The sequence below is a fragment of the Nerophis lumbriciformis genome, linkage group LG10, assembly GCF_033978685.3.
Source record: "Nerophis lumbriciformis linkage group LG10, RoL_Nlum_v2.1, whole genome shotgun sequence".
In the NCBI taxonomy this organism is placed as follows: Eukaryota; Metazoa; Chordata; class Actinopteri; order Syngnathiformes; family Syngnathidae; genus Nerophis; species Nerophis lumbriciformis.
The window spans coordinates 30379495-30398927 of NC_084557.2; the positions used below are offsets into that span (position 1 = coordinate 30379495).

At 39.3% G+C, this 19433-nt stretch overlaps 1 protein-coding gene across 1 annotated transcript; it reads left to right on the forward strand.

The window, feature by feature from the left end:
- Positions 1 to 383: 383 nt before the first annotated feature.
- pnp6 (purine nucleoside phosphorylase 6) lies at positions 384 to 19106 on the forward strand. Its single transcript, XM_061969862.2, has 6 exons — positions 384 to 504; positions 1983 to 2146; positions 2224 to 2327; positions 11607 to 11782; positions 11900 to 12090; positions 16282 to 19106. The coding sequence occupies exons 1-6, from the start codon at positions 488 to 490 to the stop codon at positions 16476 to 16478; spliced, it is 849 nt and encodes a 282-aa protein (XP_061825846.1). The 5' UTR covers positions 384 to 487; the 3' UTR covers positions 16479 to 19106.
- Positions 19107 to 19433: the final 327 nt, after the last annotated feature.

Here is a 19433-nt window from a genome sequence, read left to right on the forward strand (position 1 = left end):
TGTCTGGATTTAATATTTGAATATAAAGTACAAAATATGAGGAAAAGAGTTTATTGTTTCCGTTATGTTTTTTTTTTCAATTCTTATTTCACCATCAAATAATACATCATTAATTACTACAAGTGTATATTGATAGTTTGATTCAAAACACAGATTATTTTGAAATGTACACAACTTCTTTGCAAGTATTTTTATAAAAATGCATTTTCAACCGGATTAATATATACATATATTCATTTTGTTTTGTTTCGTTTGTTTGCCTAAAATGTATATGCAATTTGTATTATTTCATTCTCCCAGGCTGGAAAAGGAATCGGTAAGCAGTCTCGTGCAAAGTCAGCACGTTTTTGGCCCGGACCATCCTGCCCATGCGCGGTGACGTCATTCACAGTCCGCCTGTAAACTCTCCTTTAAATAGTGGAAGTGAAATTAGATAGTTAGATAGTTTCTCACTCCATTCAAATTGTATCCAGCTCATCTGGAAGACATGGAAGCTTCGTACAGGTAAGATCTGCTCGGCTCTACAGCTTGTTGTTTATTCGTCAAGGAAGTTACGGCTTCAATGAGCAAATAGAGCAACATCCGATCAGTCACATCGCGTAAGAATAGCTATGAATATTGAAGCGTAAAAGGATTAACATCACTAAGTGTTGCAGAGATAAGTCGCTGTAAGGCAACACTAGCTTCATTCTAGGAGATCAGCTTTTAGGGCACCAAAACAGGCGGCACAACAAGTGGAATGGTGAATATTATAATCGTTTTATAAATACATGTATACATACAAATACATTTTAAATAGTTTCTCATCGACGGTGATCTTGCTCTTTTGCGAGTCGGGATCGCGAGCAGCACCACGGACAGCTAAGGGGCCGCCCCCGGCTGCGTGACGTCATAAGGCTGTTTTTGTTTACAATGCTTTACCATCAATTAGGTGATCCTAATCGCACAAATAAAGTTCTCTTTTTACACCATTACAGACCACTTTAGTAGGTTGATTTACTGACACAATTTAATAAAATCCAACATAAAAAGTTGAATGAGAAAAATCACGTCCAAGTTGTCCATATTTGCGTGTCCCTTGTGTTCTGGTATATGTTGGCATTTCATAATATAATTGTGTTTTGAACTTAAGCCACAGAGGATGTATCCAATTAAAATGCATCATTTAATCCTGGAGCCTAGACTATTGGATTTTGGGAGGACATTATTTTTATTAATTTTTTTGAAGTCCTTATTTTCCATGAGAGCCACGTACCTAAATTGTTTTTATTAAGAACATGTACATTATATATATATATATATATATATATATATATATATATATATATATATATGTATGTATGTTAGGGATGTCCGATAATGGCTTTTTGCCGATATCTGATATTCCGATATTGTCCAACTCTTTAATTTCGGATGTGTCGCAGTGCAAATAAACATCGCATCCCTGCCCCTTCCTATCTGACAAAATGAATAGACCAAATTCAAATGTCTACGGTAGACGATGCTGGTTCTCCAAAATATACAAAATAAGACTGAAAGTGAAGGAAGAGGTCCGGCCTCCCCTGTCCTTAGCTTTCTAGAAATGTGGCCTCTAAAACAATTCAGTTGAAAATCCCTGCTGTAAAATGTCTCATGTAAAAATATATTGGAAATAACCAATTTCCATTCTGTGGTACATAATATTGTACATTACCGTATATAGCTTTACAACACCGCTTTTAAAACTACGTGATTAGAAGGTTGCACAAAGTAGCAACTCACTTAACTAGCAATACACTACACTACCAATGGTACCAAACAACATTCGCAGACACATTTTTAGAATTATTTGTGCATATTAAAACAATTCATCCATGTCTAATTAAAATCCACTATTGATTGTGGTTAAATGTTTGTATAAATGAAGATAAGTGTTCCTTGTGGTATTATTAGTTACAGTATACAATGATAATCATTATATTTCCACTTGCTTTATAATCCAGTTATGAGGACTACAAGGAGACCGCAGACTGGTTGCTGGCCCATGCAAACAAGCAGCCGAAAGTCGCCATCATTTGTGGGTCGGGCTTAGGCGGCCTTGCTGACTTGCTGGAGGACAAAATAGCTTTTCCTTACCAGAACATTCCACGTTTCCCGACTAGCACCGGTATGTTTTTATGTTTTTTTTGTTGTTTTTTTCACAAATGGCAAGAAATGTCTTTATACTGTTTGTACGCTGTGCAGTGGCAGGCCATGCTGGTCAACTGGTCTTTGGGAAGCTGCAGGGCCAGGAATGTGTCTGCATGCAGGGCCGATTTCACTTCTATGAAGGCTACAACCTACAAACTGTAAGTGCTTGTGCAGAAAGGTTTTAGAAATTATACATAATAGTCCAAGAAATAGATTTGAAATCAAAAAATATAAAAATGTTGTTGTCCTGGCACCGTCATCGTTCATTACCTCTGAGAGGTATTGTTTTCATCCCGTTATGAGGATTGCCGCAGGCATGACCTACACCAATAAACATATTTTGTGAGCATGAACCCATTAAATAGTTGTACATGAACTACAATATGGGGCTAGATTTATTTTCAAGTTTGTTTAAATGTTTATTCAATCTCGGTTAAAGGGGAACATTATCACCAGACCTATGTAAGCGTCAATATATACCTTGATGTTGCAGAAAAAAGACCATATATTTTTTTAACCGATTTCCGAACTCTAAATGGGTGAATTTTGGCCAATTAAACGCCTTTCTATTATTCGCTCTCGAAGCGATGACGTCACAACATCGGGAAGCAATCCGCCATTTTCTCAAACACCGAGTCAAATCAGCTCTGTTATTTTCCGTTTTTTCGACTGTTTTCCGTACCTTGGAGACATCATGCCTCGTCGGTGTGTTGTCGGAGGGTGTAACAACACGAACAGGGACCAATTCAAGTTGCACCAGTGGCCCAAAGATGCGAAAGTGGCAAGAAATTGGACGTTTGTTCCACACACTTTACCGACGAAAGCTATGCTACGACAGAGATGGCAAGAATGTGTGGATATCCTGCGACACTCAAAGCAGATGCATTTCCAACGATAAAGTCAAAGAAATCTGCTGCCAGACCCCCATTGAATCTGCCGGAGTGTGTGAGCTATTCAGGGACATAGGACCTCGGTAGCACGGCAAGCAATGGCGGCAGTTTGTTCCCGCAGACGAGCGAGCTAAACCCCCTGGATGTCTTGGCTCACACCACTTCTACTGTCCCTTAAGCCACCGAAGATGATCAAGAGAAGAATATCGACCCTAGCTTCCCTGGCCTGCTGACATCAACTCCAAAACTGGACAGATCAGCTTTCAGGAAAAGAGCGCGGATGAGGGTATGTCTAAAGAATATATTAATTGATGAAAATTGGGCTGTCTGCACTCTCAAAATGCATGTTGTTGCCAAATGTATTTCATATGCTGTAAACCTAGTTCATAGTTGTTAGTTTCCTTTAATGCCAAACAAACACATACCAATCGTTGGTTAGAAGGCGATCGCCGAATTCGTCCTCGCTTTCTCCCGTGTCGCTGGCTGTGGTGTCGTTTTCGTCGGTTTCGCTTGCATACGGTTCAAACCGATATGGCTCAATAGCTTCAGTTTCTTCTTCAATTTCGTTTTCGCTACCTGCCTCCACACTACAACCATCCGCTTCAATACATGCGTTATCTGTTGAATCGCTTAAGCCGCTGAAATCCGAGTCTGAATCCGAGCTAATGTCGCTATAGCTTGCTGTTCTGTGCACCATGTTTGTTTGTGTTGGCTTCACTATGTGACGTCACAGGAAAATGGACGGGTGTATATAACGATGGTTAAAATCAGGCACTTTGAAGCTTTTTCAGGGATATTGCGTGATGGGTAAAATTTTGAAAAAAACTTTGAAAAATAAAATAAGCCACTGGGAACTGATTTTTATTGGTTTTAACCCTTCTGAAATTGTGAAAATGTTCCCCTTTAACATTATTTTCTGTAGTTTTTGATGCCTATGATACATATTATTCTATGCACCGGTGTCTCTGTTCCACTGTAGACATGTATTTGTTGTGTTATGTATGTTTTGTTGTACTACATTATAACTAAAAGTTTATATTTTATTGGTTTACAGTCGCTGGAATTGTTTTATCTGCAAATACAATAAAGTATGCAGCATCTAAGAAAACGTTGCTGTGTGTGCTGAAAGATGTCACATTGGTTAAAACCTGTGACAGCAGGAGATTGACCTTTGGCATATTGTTGAGATTATTGTTTTATGGTTTTATTTTATTACAAGCTGGGATGTGCCGTCTTCACATAAAGTCAGTGATATCCCCAGTAAATCATAAAATCCAGTTTCATATTTTATATGAACACTAAATATAGATGAGCTGCAATATAAGTCCATCCAGGACATTAGACGGCTTTGATTCATAATAAAGTCATCGAATGTGTGTCATCGAACAACCCCGACAACCTATGAACATGTAGAAATTCTTGCAAAAAGGTAAGCATGCAACCATAAAACATTTGTCTTTCCTTGTGTGATTCCCATTATTGCACTTTTGCCAATAACCCTATCTCATGCCATAGCATATTGTGTGCAGTGTCTCACAGCAATTTGATAAATACTTGCAAAACATCAACATAAATTCAATTATTGATATTTCTGTGCTTCTTACTATAGTTTAGGAAGTCACTTATTAAGAAAATTATAGTAACCCTTGTGTATACATATAAACTATATATCAAAAATGTATCAGGCTTACATACAACACAACTACTACGGTAAAGTCCAGATTGCAACTGTAAAAGTGAAAAAAAAGATATTTAATCCGGATCTGAATCAAAATAAAGTACAAGTATGATTAACCCAATTCCCGTTGGAACATATCAGGAGTAACTGCAATCGGGATGTACTGTACCGTCCTGTGGTTGACTTTGAAAATATGTTTTAAAACAGATGTAACCCTGCCTTTATTTCATTGCTCGTATTTTGTCGCATTCTCTTATGAATCATCATGATGTCAGTCCAATACGGAGAGTGACAAAATATTTCATCCTGTGCGGATTTTGTAATTGTACCCCTTACAAAAGTCAGGAAATGTCGATCATTTTTATAGTGGGTTTCTTTTAACAGAGGAAGACGGACAATACACTACAGACTAAGATGTAAAAATAAAATTTATACTTTTGATCTTTTAATTGAAATAAATATTTGATCCCAATAAAATGTGTATAAATCAGGGGTCCCCAAACTTTTTGACTCGGGGGCCGCATTGGGTTAAAAAAATTAGGCCGGTTGCCAGGCTGTTTGTGTGTGTGTGTGTGTGTGTATATATATATATATATATATATTCCTCATGCGCTCATTGACTAAATGAGTGCGCACTCGCCGCAGTGCCGGCGTGAGCGCGATTATGTCACATTATTGATGGGAAAATGCATTTTTACACAATATGATTTGACTATGCGGCTAGGAGACCACGAGAGTAACAAGCGGTAGAAAATAGATTAGAAAGGAAAAAAAACAAAAAAAACTTGAGACTTCCCGCGGGCCGTATTTTGGACGCTGGCGGGCCATATTCCGCCCACGGGCCGTAGTTTGGGGTCCCCTGATCTAAACTTTACCGCTGCCGGGTGTTCTTTTCTATACTTTTATTGTACTATATTCAGAGTGTGTTTGTTCTATTTTTGGCCAAAGTAAGGCAAAGAAAACAATCTGAAGTTGTCTTCATTTTTTTTGTTTTAATGCCATGATTTTAATAGTCTGGCCCGCGTGTGTGCAGATTTCCCTCCATGCGGCCCCTGAGCTAAAATGAGTTGGACACCCCTGATGTACAGTATTACAGTAGATGTAACCGCTGCAGCAAAAAAAAAAAAGGCAGCATCACATAGAGAGTAGATCCAGCAGAAAATATACATTACAAACAAAGAGAGGTAGCTAACATAGAAGTGGTTGAACAAATAAATAAAAAAACTTGAGACTTCCCGCGGGCCGGATTTTGGACGCTGGCGGGCCGTATTTGGCCCGCAGGCTTTAGTTTGCAGACCCCTGATATAAATACTTGTTGGAGAAACCCTTGTTGGCGATCAGGGCAGAAGTTTATTGTATAATAGTTGGTCACATTTCAGGGGGGATTTTGGTCCACTCCTCTTCACAGTTACTTTCCAAATCCAGGAGGTTTCAAGGTTGTCGCTTGGCAACTTGAAGTTCCGGCTCCCTCTACCGCATTTTTTATGGGATTAAAGACCAAAGTCCTTATAGGGCACTCAAGGATCTTAATGTATTTCTTCTTGTGTCACTGCCATATGCTTTGTGTCATAGTCATTCTGATAGACACAACCATTACCATTCAGTGTTCTTGCTGACACCAGAAGGTTCTCATCCACAGTACATGACCGGATTCATCAGCCTCTCAATGCAATTAAGTATTTCTGTGCCCCAAAAGTGAATGTTTTCATTTCCATGGCGGAGAGTGGGAATTGTGTTCTACCAAATAGCTCAATTTTGGTCTCATCTGACCACATCCCATTTGCCTCAGCCTTCTTGAGTCATTTAGGTGTTCACTAGGAAACATTTGGAGATGCTACCTAGTGTTGTTCTGCGGTACGTGTGTAAACCTCACTCCATGACACCTTCAAAGTTTGTCCACGAGTCAAGTCGACGACTTAGTCTTGGCTCGATGACTAGCGCTCTTGCACTCTCATTTGACAAACCCAGGTTTTCACGGGCTGGACCAGGCAGGTTACATGTACATAATATTCCTTGTTACATGTAAATATTATGGGCCTGATCTACTAAAGGTTTACGTGTGTTAAAACACGTACGAACTTAATAGCTGCTGATCTATTAAGGTTGTGTGCAGAGGATTTTGTCTCTTCAGTGAACAAAACAGAGAGCACAATCCATTTAGAGCAGCGGTTCTTAACCTTGTTGGAGGTACCGAACCCCACCTGTTTCATATGCACATTCACCGAACCCGAACCATAATCATAAAACATACTTGCCAACCTTGAGACCTCCGATTTCGGGAGGTGGGGGGCGGGGGCGGGCGTGGTTAAGAGGGTAGGAGTATATTTACAGCTAGAATTCACCAAGTCAAGTATTTAATATATATATATATATATATATATATATATATATATATATATATATATATATATATATATACATATACTGTATATATAAGAAATACTTGACGAAATACTAAGTCAAGTATTTCATATATATATATATATAAGAAATACTTGACTTTCAATGAATTCTAGCTATAAATATATATTTATTTTATTATATATATATATATATATATATATATTTATAAAAAATACTTGACGAAATACTAAGTCAAGTGTTTCATATATATATATATATATATATATATATATATATATATATATATATATATATATATATATATATATATATATATAAGAAATACATGACTTTCAGCGAATTATAGCTATAAATATAGATTTATTTTATTATATATATTTATATATATATATATATATATATATATATATATTTATATAATATATATATATATATAAATATATAAAATAAATACTTGAATTTCAATGTTCATTTATTTACACATATACACACACATAACACTCATCTCCTCATTGTTGAGTTAAGGGTTGAATTGTCCATCCTTATTCTATTCTCTGTCACTATTTTTCGAACCATGCTGAACACCCTCTCTGATGATGCATTGCTGTGTGGCACGCACACAAGTGCTTTCATCAAATGCACTAGATGGCATTATTGTCCTGTTTAAGAGTGTCACAACATTGCTGTTTACGGCAGACGAACTGCTTTACGGTAGACAAAAACGTGACTGCTGTTGTTGTGTGTTGTTACCGCACTGGGGGGACGTTAATGAAACTGTCTAACAATAAACCCACATAAGAAACCAAGAACTCGCCCTCGATCATTCTACAGTTATAACGTGATTGGGCAGGTACGCTGTTGCGGACCTGAGTCTGCCTGAATTTTGGGAGAAAATTTGTCCCGGGAGGTTTTCGGGAGAGCCTCTGAATTTAGGGAGTCTCCCGGAAAACCCGGGAGGGTTGGCAAGTATGTCATAAAATTATGTTATTATATTAAAGAAATACTAATAAAGACATATTTTACAAACAAAGTTGCAGGAATGTACACATGATCCCATGTTTACATCTCATTGTGCAACATGTGAATGTTTTAGTGGGAACTAAATGTGATATCTGAAAGGGATACACATTATTTCCAAAGCAGGACCCCCACCCAGACATATAATACTAGTACACAGCTCATGAAAAACAATATGTTATAGTCATTGTAAGTGGGCCTAAACACTTATATTAGAAAATAATCTCATGGAAATGACTGCTGTCATTTGATTACAATAATAAAACATTGAACTTGTTATTTAGTCAGGTTTGGGACAGGTGTGCTGCAGGTCTGACGTCGCTCACATGTGCTCCACTGAATGCTCAAGGAGTTTTTGTGTTTGCTCACACATATGGAAAATTAGAGGGAACATTGTTTGGGGGTATCCATAATACGCCGACAGGGAGAAGTTTTTATTTACACGATGAGTCGGGTGTGTCTTGACCTCCGCGTCGGAGGCTCTGCCGAACCCCTGAGGCCGACTCACCGAACCTCTAGGGTTCGATCGAACCCAGGTTAAGAACCACTGATTTAGAGTGTCTGTCTTCATGCATATGCTAAATATTTGCTGATCTTCAGAACGCTCAGAATACTGGGAGAAGAAGATGCAAATATAAATGATCAAGATTGATTTGGAAACTGTTCTGCGGTTGCCTTTTTTTGGATCTATATTTAGTACAACCAGAAAGGATCTGCAAACTGGCAGTTGCGCAGAAATGGTTGTGAAAAAGGATTGCGGTGCAGCTCCATCCCACATACACTATATTGCCAAATGTATTTGGCCAGCCATCCAAATGATCAGAATCAGGTGTCCTAATCACTTGGCCCGGCCACATGTGTATAAAATCAAGCACTTAGGCATGGAGACTGTTTCTACAAACATTTGTGAAAGAATGGGCCGCTCTCAGAAGCTCAGTGATTTCCAGTGTGGAACTGTCATAGGATGCAACCTGTGCAACAAATCCAGTCGTGAAATGTCCTCGCTCTTAAATATTCCAAAATCAACTGTCCACTTTATTATAAGAAAATGGAAGAGTTTGAGAACAACAGCAACTCAGCCACGAAGTGGTTGGCCAGGTAAACTGACAGAGAGGGGTCAGCGGATGCTGAAGCACATAGTGCAAAGAGGTCGCCGACTTTCTGCACAGTCAGTTGCTACAGAGCTCCAAACTTCATGTGATCTTCCAATTAGCCCACATATAGTACACAGAGAGCTTCATGGAATGGGTTTCAATGGCCGAACAGCTACATCTAAGCCATAAATCACCAAGTCCAATGCAAAGCGTCGGATGCAGTGGTGAAAAGCACGTCACCACTGGACTCTAGAGCAGTGGAGACGCCTTCTCTGGAGTGATGAATCACGCTTTTCCATCTGGCAATCTGATGGATGAGTCTGGGTTTGGAGGTTGCCAGGAGAACGGTACATTTCGGAATGCATGTGTGGGGTTGTTTTTCAGGATTTGGGCTTGGCCCCTTATTGCCAGTGAAAGGCACTTTGAATGCTCCAGGATACCAAAACATTTTGGACAATTTAATGCTCCCAACCTTGTGGGAACAGTTTGGAGCGGGCTCCTTCCTCTTCCAACATAACTGTGCACCACTGCACAAAGCAAGGTCCATAAAGACATGAATGACAGAGTTTAGTGTGGATGAACTTGACTGGCCTGCACAGAGTCCTGGCCTGAACCCGATAGAACACCTTTGGGATGAATTAGAACGGAGACTGAGAGTCAGGCCTTCTCAAACCAACATCAGTGTGTGACCTCACCAATGCGCTTTTGGAAGAATGGTCGAAAAATTCAATTGACACACTCTGCAACCTTGTGGACAGCCTTCCCAGAAGAGTTGAAGCTGTAATAGTTGCAAAAGGTGGACCCACATCATATTGAACCCTATGGGTTAGGAATGGGATGGCACTTCAAGTTCATATGTGAGTCAAGGCAGGTGGCCAAATACTTTTGGCAATATAGTTTGCCAATATGGACTGTCAAGAAAACAAATATTACACATACTGTCTATTCAGCAATATCATTATACAAATGTATAGCTGCTATATGACATAAGGGGCTGAGTTAAACAAGTGACAAAAACAATTTTGGTGTTTGCTGGTGTTTTTTTTAAAAACGGTGTTAGTCAGACTTTTTACATATAGGAAATATATTATGGTAACATATTTCCTACATTGTCTTTGCGTATGGATCATTCCATACACTGTTTAGAATACGCTGCGGTGTTGTGATGACCTACCGTCATCGTGCTCGGGATTGTTTGTTGTCAGATTATAAATGTGTGCTTTTTGTTCAACATTGCAAGACCCCACAGGTCTGAGCATGATGACATGAATGTGGAGGGAAAATGTTGTTTCCATAGGCACATAATGCCGGTAGTACGTGCAAAAACCTCATTTAAATAGGGTAGTCTGTGCCACATTTGCACTTCTTATCAATTTGTACGTGCAGTCTTAGTGCTTGATATTTGGATCTTAGAAGATCAGGCCCTATATCTTCTTAAACAGGGGCGAAATTATAGGTAATTTATCATTCTAATTCTTTACAGCTAAATGTGTCACCGGTGCTTCATTTTGGTAACTGTGGTTCTAATAATGAGTTCCTCTTGTTTATTTCTGAACTGGAAGCTCAGCTTAATCACAGTCTTCCTTCCTCTAGGACAGGGGGTGTCAAACGTATGGCCCGCGGGCCAGATCAGGCCCGCCAACAGGTTGTATACAAAAATATAAAAATGAGCAACAATTTTTGAATTAGTTAGTGCATTGGTTGAGAAAAAATTGTAAATTATATTAATAACATTCTGTAATTTGATTTTGATCTTATCATTCATTTCATCTTCTGATAGATTAAAAATTAACGGCAATGAGAGCATTTTACAACTCTGCCAGACTCAATTCCACCTATCTGACTGATGAACATTATCACATCATTTAATCAGAAAGTACTATTAACGGTGTAGAAAGTAAGTGTAAAAAACCCCAAAACTTTATGAGTTGTACATTTTCAGAATGCATTTTGTCTATGTTTAAACAAAGAAAACAATCTGAAGATGTCTTTATTTTTAAGTTATCAAGCCATGATTTTACCAGTCCGGCCCACTTGGGAATATATTTTCCTCCATGTGGCCCCTGAGCTGAAATGAGTTTGACACCCCTGCTCTAGGAGGTAAGATTTTGCTCCAGAGTGAGGGTAATTGACTATTATTCTGCATTTATTTCATTTTCAAATTACTGTTGCAAAACATGTCTCTTCTCTTGTGAATGTTGGCAGTCTTGTCCCTGAAGTTCTTTAATCGCTCTTTGGTCTTGAGTATAGTGGTCGTTTCTGTGAAAGGTGTCTTTTATACACATACACTTTTGTTTAGATTCTGCTACTCTGTTAAAAAAAACATATAAAATGTTTGCACTGTTTATTATTCACCCCTTTGTTCATGAATGAAAAATGTGTCTGTGGCTGTAGGTGACGTACCCTGTGCGAGTCTTCTCCCTGATGGGTGTGAAAAGTCTGATTGTGACAAATGCAGCGGGTGGACTTAATGGCAACTACAATGTCGGTGACATTATGGTCATTAAAGATCATATTAACCTGCCAGGTTTTTGTGGACAGAATCCTCTGATTGGGCACAATGATGACAGGTAACACAATCATCATTATCAAGTTTACAATGTTAGATCAGGACTTTAAACATGTAATCCCTCACACTAGCGTATCTTACATAGCTTATTTATAGTTCAACTCTTTTTCCTTGTCAGTTTTGGAGTGCGTTTTCCTTGCATGTCGGACGCCTATGACCGTGACCTGAGAACTTTGGCTCTTCAGACTGCAAAAGAACAGAACTGTGGCAGCTTCCTGCAAGAAGGAGTTTACTGTGTGGTTGCCGGACCCACATATGAGACCATTGCAGAGTGCAAGGTTCTGCAGAAGTTTGGGGCTGATGCCGTTGGTGAGTGCAGATCCCTCATGCTGTCCTCAAGAGAAAAATTATATGTACAATGTGGACAATTATCATCAATATGCAATCAAATGCTGACTTGTCATGCTTTCAGGTTAAACATGATTTTTTAACGGATTACAGCTTTATTTTTAGGTGTACTACAATAATTTTTGGGGTGGAAATGTGATATTTCTAAGTATTTCATTAATTGTCCTTAAACAAGTTACAAGCTAAAAGGATCATTTCAAGATAATAGGATTTTATTTTAAAAATATTGAATTCAACCTTAAAATTGTATTGCGCTATACATATCTTAAATATTTTTTATAATTCTATGATGATGTAATTGTTTAAGTTAAACAGTAACGGTAAATGGCTTATACTTGTATATATCATTCTACCTTCAAGGTACTCAAAGAGCTTTAATCGTTTTCTGACTTTTTAGAGTTCCTATAACCTTTTTCGTCGTGTTCCGACATACAGGAACTAGGGACTACGGCCCACAGATCCTATAACCATATTAGCTCCTACTCTGAGGCAGGGTCTAAACTCAATCATCAATCAATCAAAGTTTATTTATATAGCCCTTAATCACAAGTGTCTCAAAGGGCTGCACAAGTCACAACGACATCCTCGGCTCAGATCCCACATCAGGGCAAGAAAAAACTCAACCTAATGGGATACAATGTGAAAGACCACAGATGTGGGGAACCCTCCCACCGGTGCAATGGACGTTGAGTGGATCTAGTTAATAGTAAATAAATAAATGATAAATGGGTTGTACTTGTATAGCGCTTTTCTACCTTCAAGGTACTCAAAGCGCTTTGACAGTATTTCCACATTCACCCATTCACACACACATTCACACACTGATGGCGGGAGCTGCCATGCAAGGCGCTAACCAGCAGCCATCAGGAGCAAGGGCTTAAGTGTCTTGCCCAAGGACACAACGGACGTGACTAGAATAGTAGAAGGTGGGGATTGAACCCCAGTAACCAGCAACCCTCTGATTGCTGGCACGGCCACTCTACCAACTTCGCCACGCCGTAGTGTGAGATTCCAGTCCATAGTGGGGCAGGCAGGGGATCAACTTGAGTGGAGACAAGTCAGCAGCGCAGAGACGTTCCCAACTGATGCACAGATGAGGGGTCCACCCCGGGTCCCGACTTTGAACAGCTAGCGCAACATCTGTAGTCACCTAATAACCTCTCCACGCAGGAGAGGAGGGCAGAGCATAAAAGAGACGGCAGATCAACTGGTCTAAAAAAGGGGTCTATTTAAAGGCTAGCGTATACAAATTAGTTTTAAGATGGAACTTAAATGTTTCTACTGAGGTAGCATCTCTCACTGTTATTCGGAGCCCGAATAGAAAACACTCTATAGCCCGCTGACTTTTTTGGGGCACTGGGAATCACTAATAAGCCGGAGTTCTCAGAACGCAGATTTCTTGCTGAGACATATGGTACAATACAATCAGCAAGATAGGATGGAGCTAGACCGTTTAGTATTTTATAAGTAGTCCCAAACTGAGTCCCATAGGAACTAAAATACATAGGTGTTTGGTGATTGGTTGAACTGACGTGCTGCGCCAACTAGCCCCAACACAGACCCGCCATTTTTAAAAAGTCCCACAGAGTTGTTTACAAGATCGCAACAGCACCAGGAAAAATGCATAGCGTCTAAAATATCCACATTTTGTAATCCGCTCAATACTAACAGTCGACTACCTCCTGGAATGTTTACTTATAGGATACGTCATACTTGCCAACCCTCCCGGATTTTCCGGGAGACTCCCGAAATTCAGCGCCTCTCCCGAAAACCTCCCGGGACAAATTTTCTCCCGAAAATCTCCCGAAATTCAGGCCCTACCTGCCCAATCACGTTATAACTGTAGAATGATGGAGGGCGAGTTCTTGGTTTCTTTTGTGGGTTTATTGTTAGGCAGTTTTATTAACGTCCTCCCAGCGCGGCAACAACACACAGCAACAGCAGTCACGTTTTTGTATACCGTAAAGCAGTTCGTCTGCCGTAAACAGCAATGTTGTGACACTCTTAAACAGGACAATACTGCCATCTAGTGCATTTGATGAAAGCACTTTTGTGCGTGCCACACATCAATGCATCATCAGAGAGGGTGTTCAGCATGGTTAGAAAAATAGTGACAGAGAATAGAACAAGGATGGACATTTCAACCCTTAACTCAACAATGAGTAGATGAGTGTTGTGTGTGTGTATATGTGTAAATAAATGAACACTGAAATTCAAGTATTTATTTTATATATATATATATATATATATATATATAAAATAAAAGAAATATATATTTATAGCTAGAATTCACTGAAAGTCAAGTATTTATTTTATATATATATATATATATATATATATATATATATATATATATATATATATACTGTATATATATGTATATATTTGTATATATATATATATGAAATACTTGACATAGTATTTCTTATATATATATACATATGAAATACTTGACTTGGTGAATTCTAGCTGTAAATATACTCCTCCCCTCTTAACCACGCCCCGCCCCCAACCACTCCCCCCGCCCGCCCCCCCACCTCCCGAAATCGGAGGTCTCAAGTTTGGCAAGTATGGGATACGTAGGCCTATACAATCAGCACATACAGTAATTAATAATAACAAGTGGCTTACTTGTCGCCTTCTTCATCTGCGACGCGTTGCTATCCTTTTGTCTTCCATGAAACAAAGAAATATCGCCTGTCGCTGGATTCCTCTTCCATTAACGTTAGTAGATGCCGAATTTTACCACCCATTGTTATTATTCCTTGCAAGCAGACGATCATGAACACAGTAGTCTCCGAGGTCTCCATTCTTGCTTGTGTTGTTTCTCTGTTCACTTTTCGCGGGCGGGTTGTGGGTTGTTTTGCATTGGTTGGTGAGGCGCTAAAGTAATACGTCACGGGTCGTAGGCGGATATGCGTCACGCATGTTTCTTACCAAGGTCCCCAGCATTCCGAGCCATGTGCGAACGTGAAAAGAAAAAGTCTCTATGGGGAAGGGTAGTTCCTATAACTAAACTCGAGTGTGGTACTTCTTAAAACTGCATGCCGGGAACTAGTATATGCCAATCCGTCTTTTGACACAATTTCTACATTCACCCATTCACGCACACACATTCACACACTGATGGCGGGAGCTGCCATGCAAGGCACTAACCACGATCCAGGGGGGAGTGTCTTGCTCAAGGACACAACGGACGTGACTAGGATAGCGGGGGTCGAACCAGGAACCCTCAGGTTGCTGGCAGGGCCGCTCTACCAACCGAGCCACGTTGTCCCAGTAGTATCCCATACAAATAGTTTCTCACAAAAGGCAATACAACCCTCACATTTCAGCAAGCATTTTATTCTATCTTCCGAATTTGTACAATCTATACACTGTCAAATCTAAAGTGTATATACGTTTAATTGTTATAGCATCTTCTCCTGATACGATAACTGTGATAAAAGATGATTGCTGAAATGGGAGCAGTGAACTGTACCCGCTTTTGTCCACCTTGATTAAACATTGATCAACATTGTGACTGATGACATTTAGTCTTTGACCAGTGTAGAGACATCATGAGTGATCCAGTTAAAATGTAAAAGGGGTGTTACATCTGCGGGGACGCATTGCTGCGCTGGTAGCGTTCCTTCCAATACAGAGTATTGTGGAGGTAAGATGAAGTATTTCAATAAATTAAATGCAGGACAAAAATACAAAACTGAGGATACTAGCAAGCATGGAACTAAAAAACACAAAATGTCACCAAGGGTGAAAAACGAGGAATGCTAGTGTGTACAAACTTACTATAGCGAGGAGAAAAAACAGGAGAACGTAAATGTTGCCTACAGCAAACATTGACCCAGCAACTACTGCTGGTTGACAGGAAACTATAAAGGGGAGTGATTAACCAAAACACCTGGTGGGAACACTAATTGCTAAACTAAGACAGGTGAGGAGAATCAGTGCCCATGGAAACCAACAGTAAACAGGGAAAAAAGGTGCATCCAGGAAACAGACTAAAACAGAAACATTACCAACATAAATCATGCCATGATCCGGGTAACGGATCATGACAAGGGGTATGTGAATAAAATGCTGAATCATATGCACTAAATGAATGATACAGCATTTAGAAAAGCTCTCATCTCATTTCTGTTCATCTTTCAGGTATGAGCACAGTCCCAGAAGTGGTGGTCGCTCGACATTGTGGCTTGCGTGTCTTGGGTCTTTCACTGATCACCAATAAGGTTGTGACAGAATATGACAGCAACAACAAAGCAAACCATGAGGAGGTGCTAGCGGTCACCAAGCTCCGAGCCCAAGACCTCCAGAGGATTGTCAGACACCTTGTCACAAAGATCTAGCGCCTTAAATTCAAATCTGATTGCACGAGAAGAAAAGTTTCCAATCTTTTGCTATTGCAATGAGATAGTCATATTCTGTTCTTCAATTAGTATTCATTCATTTTGGCAAGGTCAATTATAAACAGCAATGTAAAAAAAAGGAAAACAAGAGGGCACTTAAAGTTTGGGTAATGGCAATCATTGGCAATCAGATCATACGATACCAATACCCATCCATCCATTTTACATTGTATTAATTTTAATTAATTAAGATCAAATAAGAACAATAATGATAATACTTTATTAACACCAACATATATTACATTTCAACCACTACTGACTTAAGACTTGAATCTGGTCCCAAAGCGCCACACAGTGGCTGCCCTCTGTTCCTTATTGAGTATTAGGACAACTGTCATGTAAAATGAATGCATATAGTAGTACATATCCTATATGCATAGCACTTTCTCAATTATTTTCTGCCATGCCTCCTGTCATTTATAAATCAACTGCATTCATCTTGTCTTCTCAAATAACTATGTTTAAAATTCTTGTGTTCAGACAAATCTTTTTTTGGGTAAGACAGGTTTCTTAACTGTTGACAGTTTCGGCTGACATTTCAGCCTTCGTCAGAGCTGTCGTAGCTTCCTGGTGTGACGTGTCTAAATACAGCTGACCGGGTCAGAAAAACATTAAAAATAAAGTTTCCATATCCGCCCTGGCACCGCCAATGAAGAACAGCGACCCAGGTGTGCGAAAGCATGTAAGCCCCCTCGTCCCTGTTCATGGTGTTGGCCCCTTGCTTCCTGATTTCCGTAGCCTCCTTGATCCATCTCTTGTATTTGTTTGTTTTTGATTATATGACTTTTCCCTTGTCCCAGTCCATGAGGTGATTGTTGCTACTGCTGTGGTCTGTTATAGCAATTTTTTTTTCTTGTTCTGCTGATTGTTTTTGTGTTCTGGTGAACTTTGCAACAGTCTCCTTCTCGCATTCGTTTTTTTGTCCTTTTTTTCGGGTGCTGAAGGATCGTCCGGTCTTTCCAGTATTAGTTTTATTGCATGATTTGCATGGGATTTCATAGATGACGTCACATTTTCTATTCTTTGTTATAGTGTCTTTTGGGTGTACCAGTTGTTGTCGTAGTTTTTTTTGTGGGGTATTACTGCTGTGTTTATTTGAAACTGTTTTCATGGTGCTGTCATTTAAAGACACTCATACTGAAGGTCCCATCTGCATTTCACACCCTCTGACACCTCACCGCGTACCCAATCATTGAACAACCTCTCATATGCAGCTGGTGCTCCCGAATAGTTATTGCCTTCACATGAACAAATGCTTCTGTTAGCAATGTATAAACAAAACATTTAACAATGCATTTTTGGAACAAAGGAAACAGAGTCTTAGAAAAGGGATCTTTTTATTGCAGCTTTTTTTCCCCTTGGCCCTCAGTATATTCTAAGAATATGATTATAACTGAGATATATTTGTCTATATTGCACTAATTTGTGTTGTCACCTAACACAGAGCTAAGATGAGGATTCATGTACGGACAGCTTCACATACCGATGTTGAATACGTTGGAAATGGATGAAAGTGGGCTCCTCTACCCATCAATTGTTTTTATTCTGCCCTCAGTGGAACACGTTTGGACAACCCTGTCCTAGAAACCCTGAAATATGGTGCCCAATTTTTGTTTATGTTGTGGAGATTTGCTATTGTCATTTTCAATTAATGTAAAGTTTAACTACGAATCAAAATATATATATATTTTTAATCAAACTTATGTACCGTATTTTTCGGAGTATAAGTCGCTCCAGAGTATAAGTCGCACCGGCCGAAAATGCATAATAAAGAAGGAAAAAAACATATATGAGTCGCACTGGAGTATAATTCGCATTTTTTGGGAACATTTATTTAAATGATAATAATGATAAATGGGTTGTACTTGTATAGCGCTTTTCTACCTTCAAGGTACTCAAAGCGCTTTGACACTACTTCCACATTTACCCATTCACACACACATTCACACACTGATGGAGGGAGCTGCCATGCAAGGCGCTAACCAGCACCCATCAGGAGCAAGGGTGAAGTGTCTTGCTCAGGACACAACGGACATGACGAGGTTGGTTCTAGGTGGGGATTGAACCAGGGACCCTCGGGTTGCACACGGCCACTCTTCCACTGCGCCACGCCGTCCCTTGATAAAACCCAACACCAAGGATAGACAATTTAAAGGCAATTTAAAATAAATAAAGAATAGTGAACAACAGGCTGAATAAGCGTACGTTATATGACGCATAAATAACCAACGGAGAACGTGCCTGGTATGTTAACGTAACATATTATGGTAAGAGTCATTCAAATAACTATAACATGTAGAACATGCTATATGTTTACCAAACAATCTGTCACTCCTTATCGCTAAATCCGATGAAATCTTATACGTCTAGTCTCTTACATGAATGACCTAAATAATATTATTTGATATTTTACGGTAATGTGTTAATAATTTCACACATAAGTCGCACCCCCGGCCAAACTATGAAAAAAACTGCGACTTATAGTCCGAAAAATACGGTATATAATTACTGACGAAAGCATACAGTTTGTATTAATCTTGAATTGTCTTTGTGCAATAAAGCATTGATTTAAAGGAAACAGCACTGTCATGTAAATCATTATCATTAGAAGATTGTATTTAATAATGACACACCAAGAGACTGCACTGTAATACCTGGATGGTTATGCAAAGGCCTGCAGTTTTCACTCACCTCTATGCTGACCTGGTAACTCCTGCCAGATCCCTTTGACTGTTCCATTCATTTGAGCCAGAAAGGTCTGTGAAAACCTTTATCAGCAGTTCACTGCTTGAAATGGATTGTACTGTATTATGCTAATGGTGGTTATGAAGGGGAATCCCTCTCAATAAAACCAACCATCATCAGAAGGTTACCTCTAAATGTCAGTATTTGTAA

Bases quoted from the DNA above. Each gene is read 5' to 3' on its own strand.
- pnp6 (XM_061969862.2), top strand. The intron at 2,147-2,223 runs GTATGTTTTTAT...TACGCTGTGCAG, and splicing joins ACGTTTCCCGACTAGCACCG to TGGCAGGCCATGCTGGTCAA. The intron at 11,783-11,899 runs GTAACACAATCA...TTTCCTTGTCAG, and splicing joins ATTGGGCACAATGATGACAG to TTTTGGAGTGCGTTTTCCTT.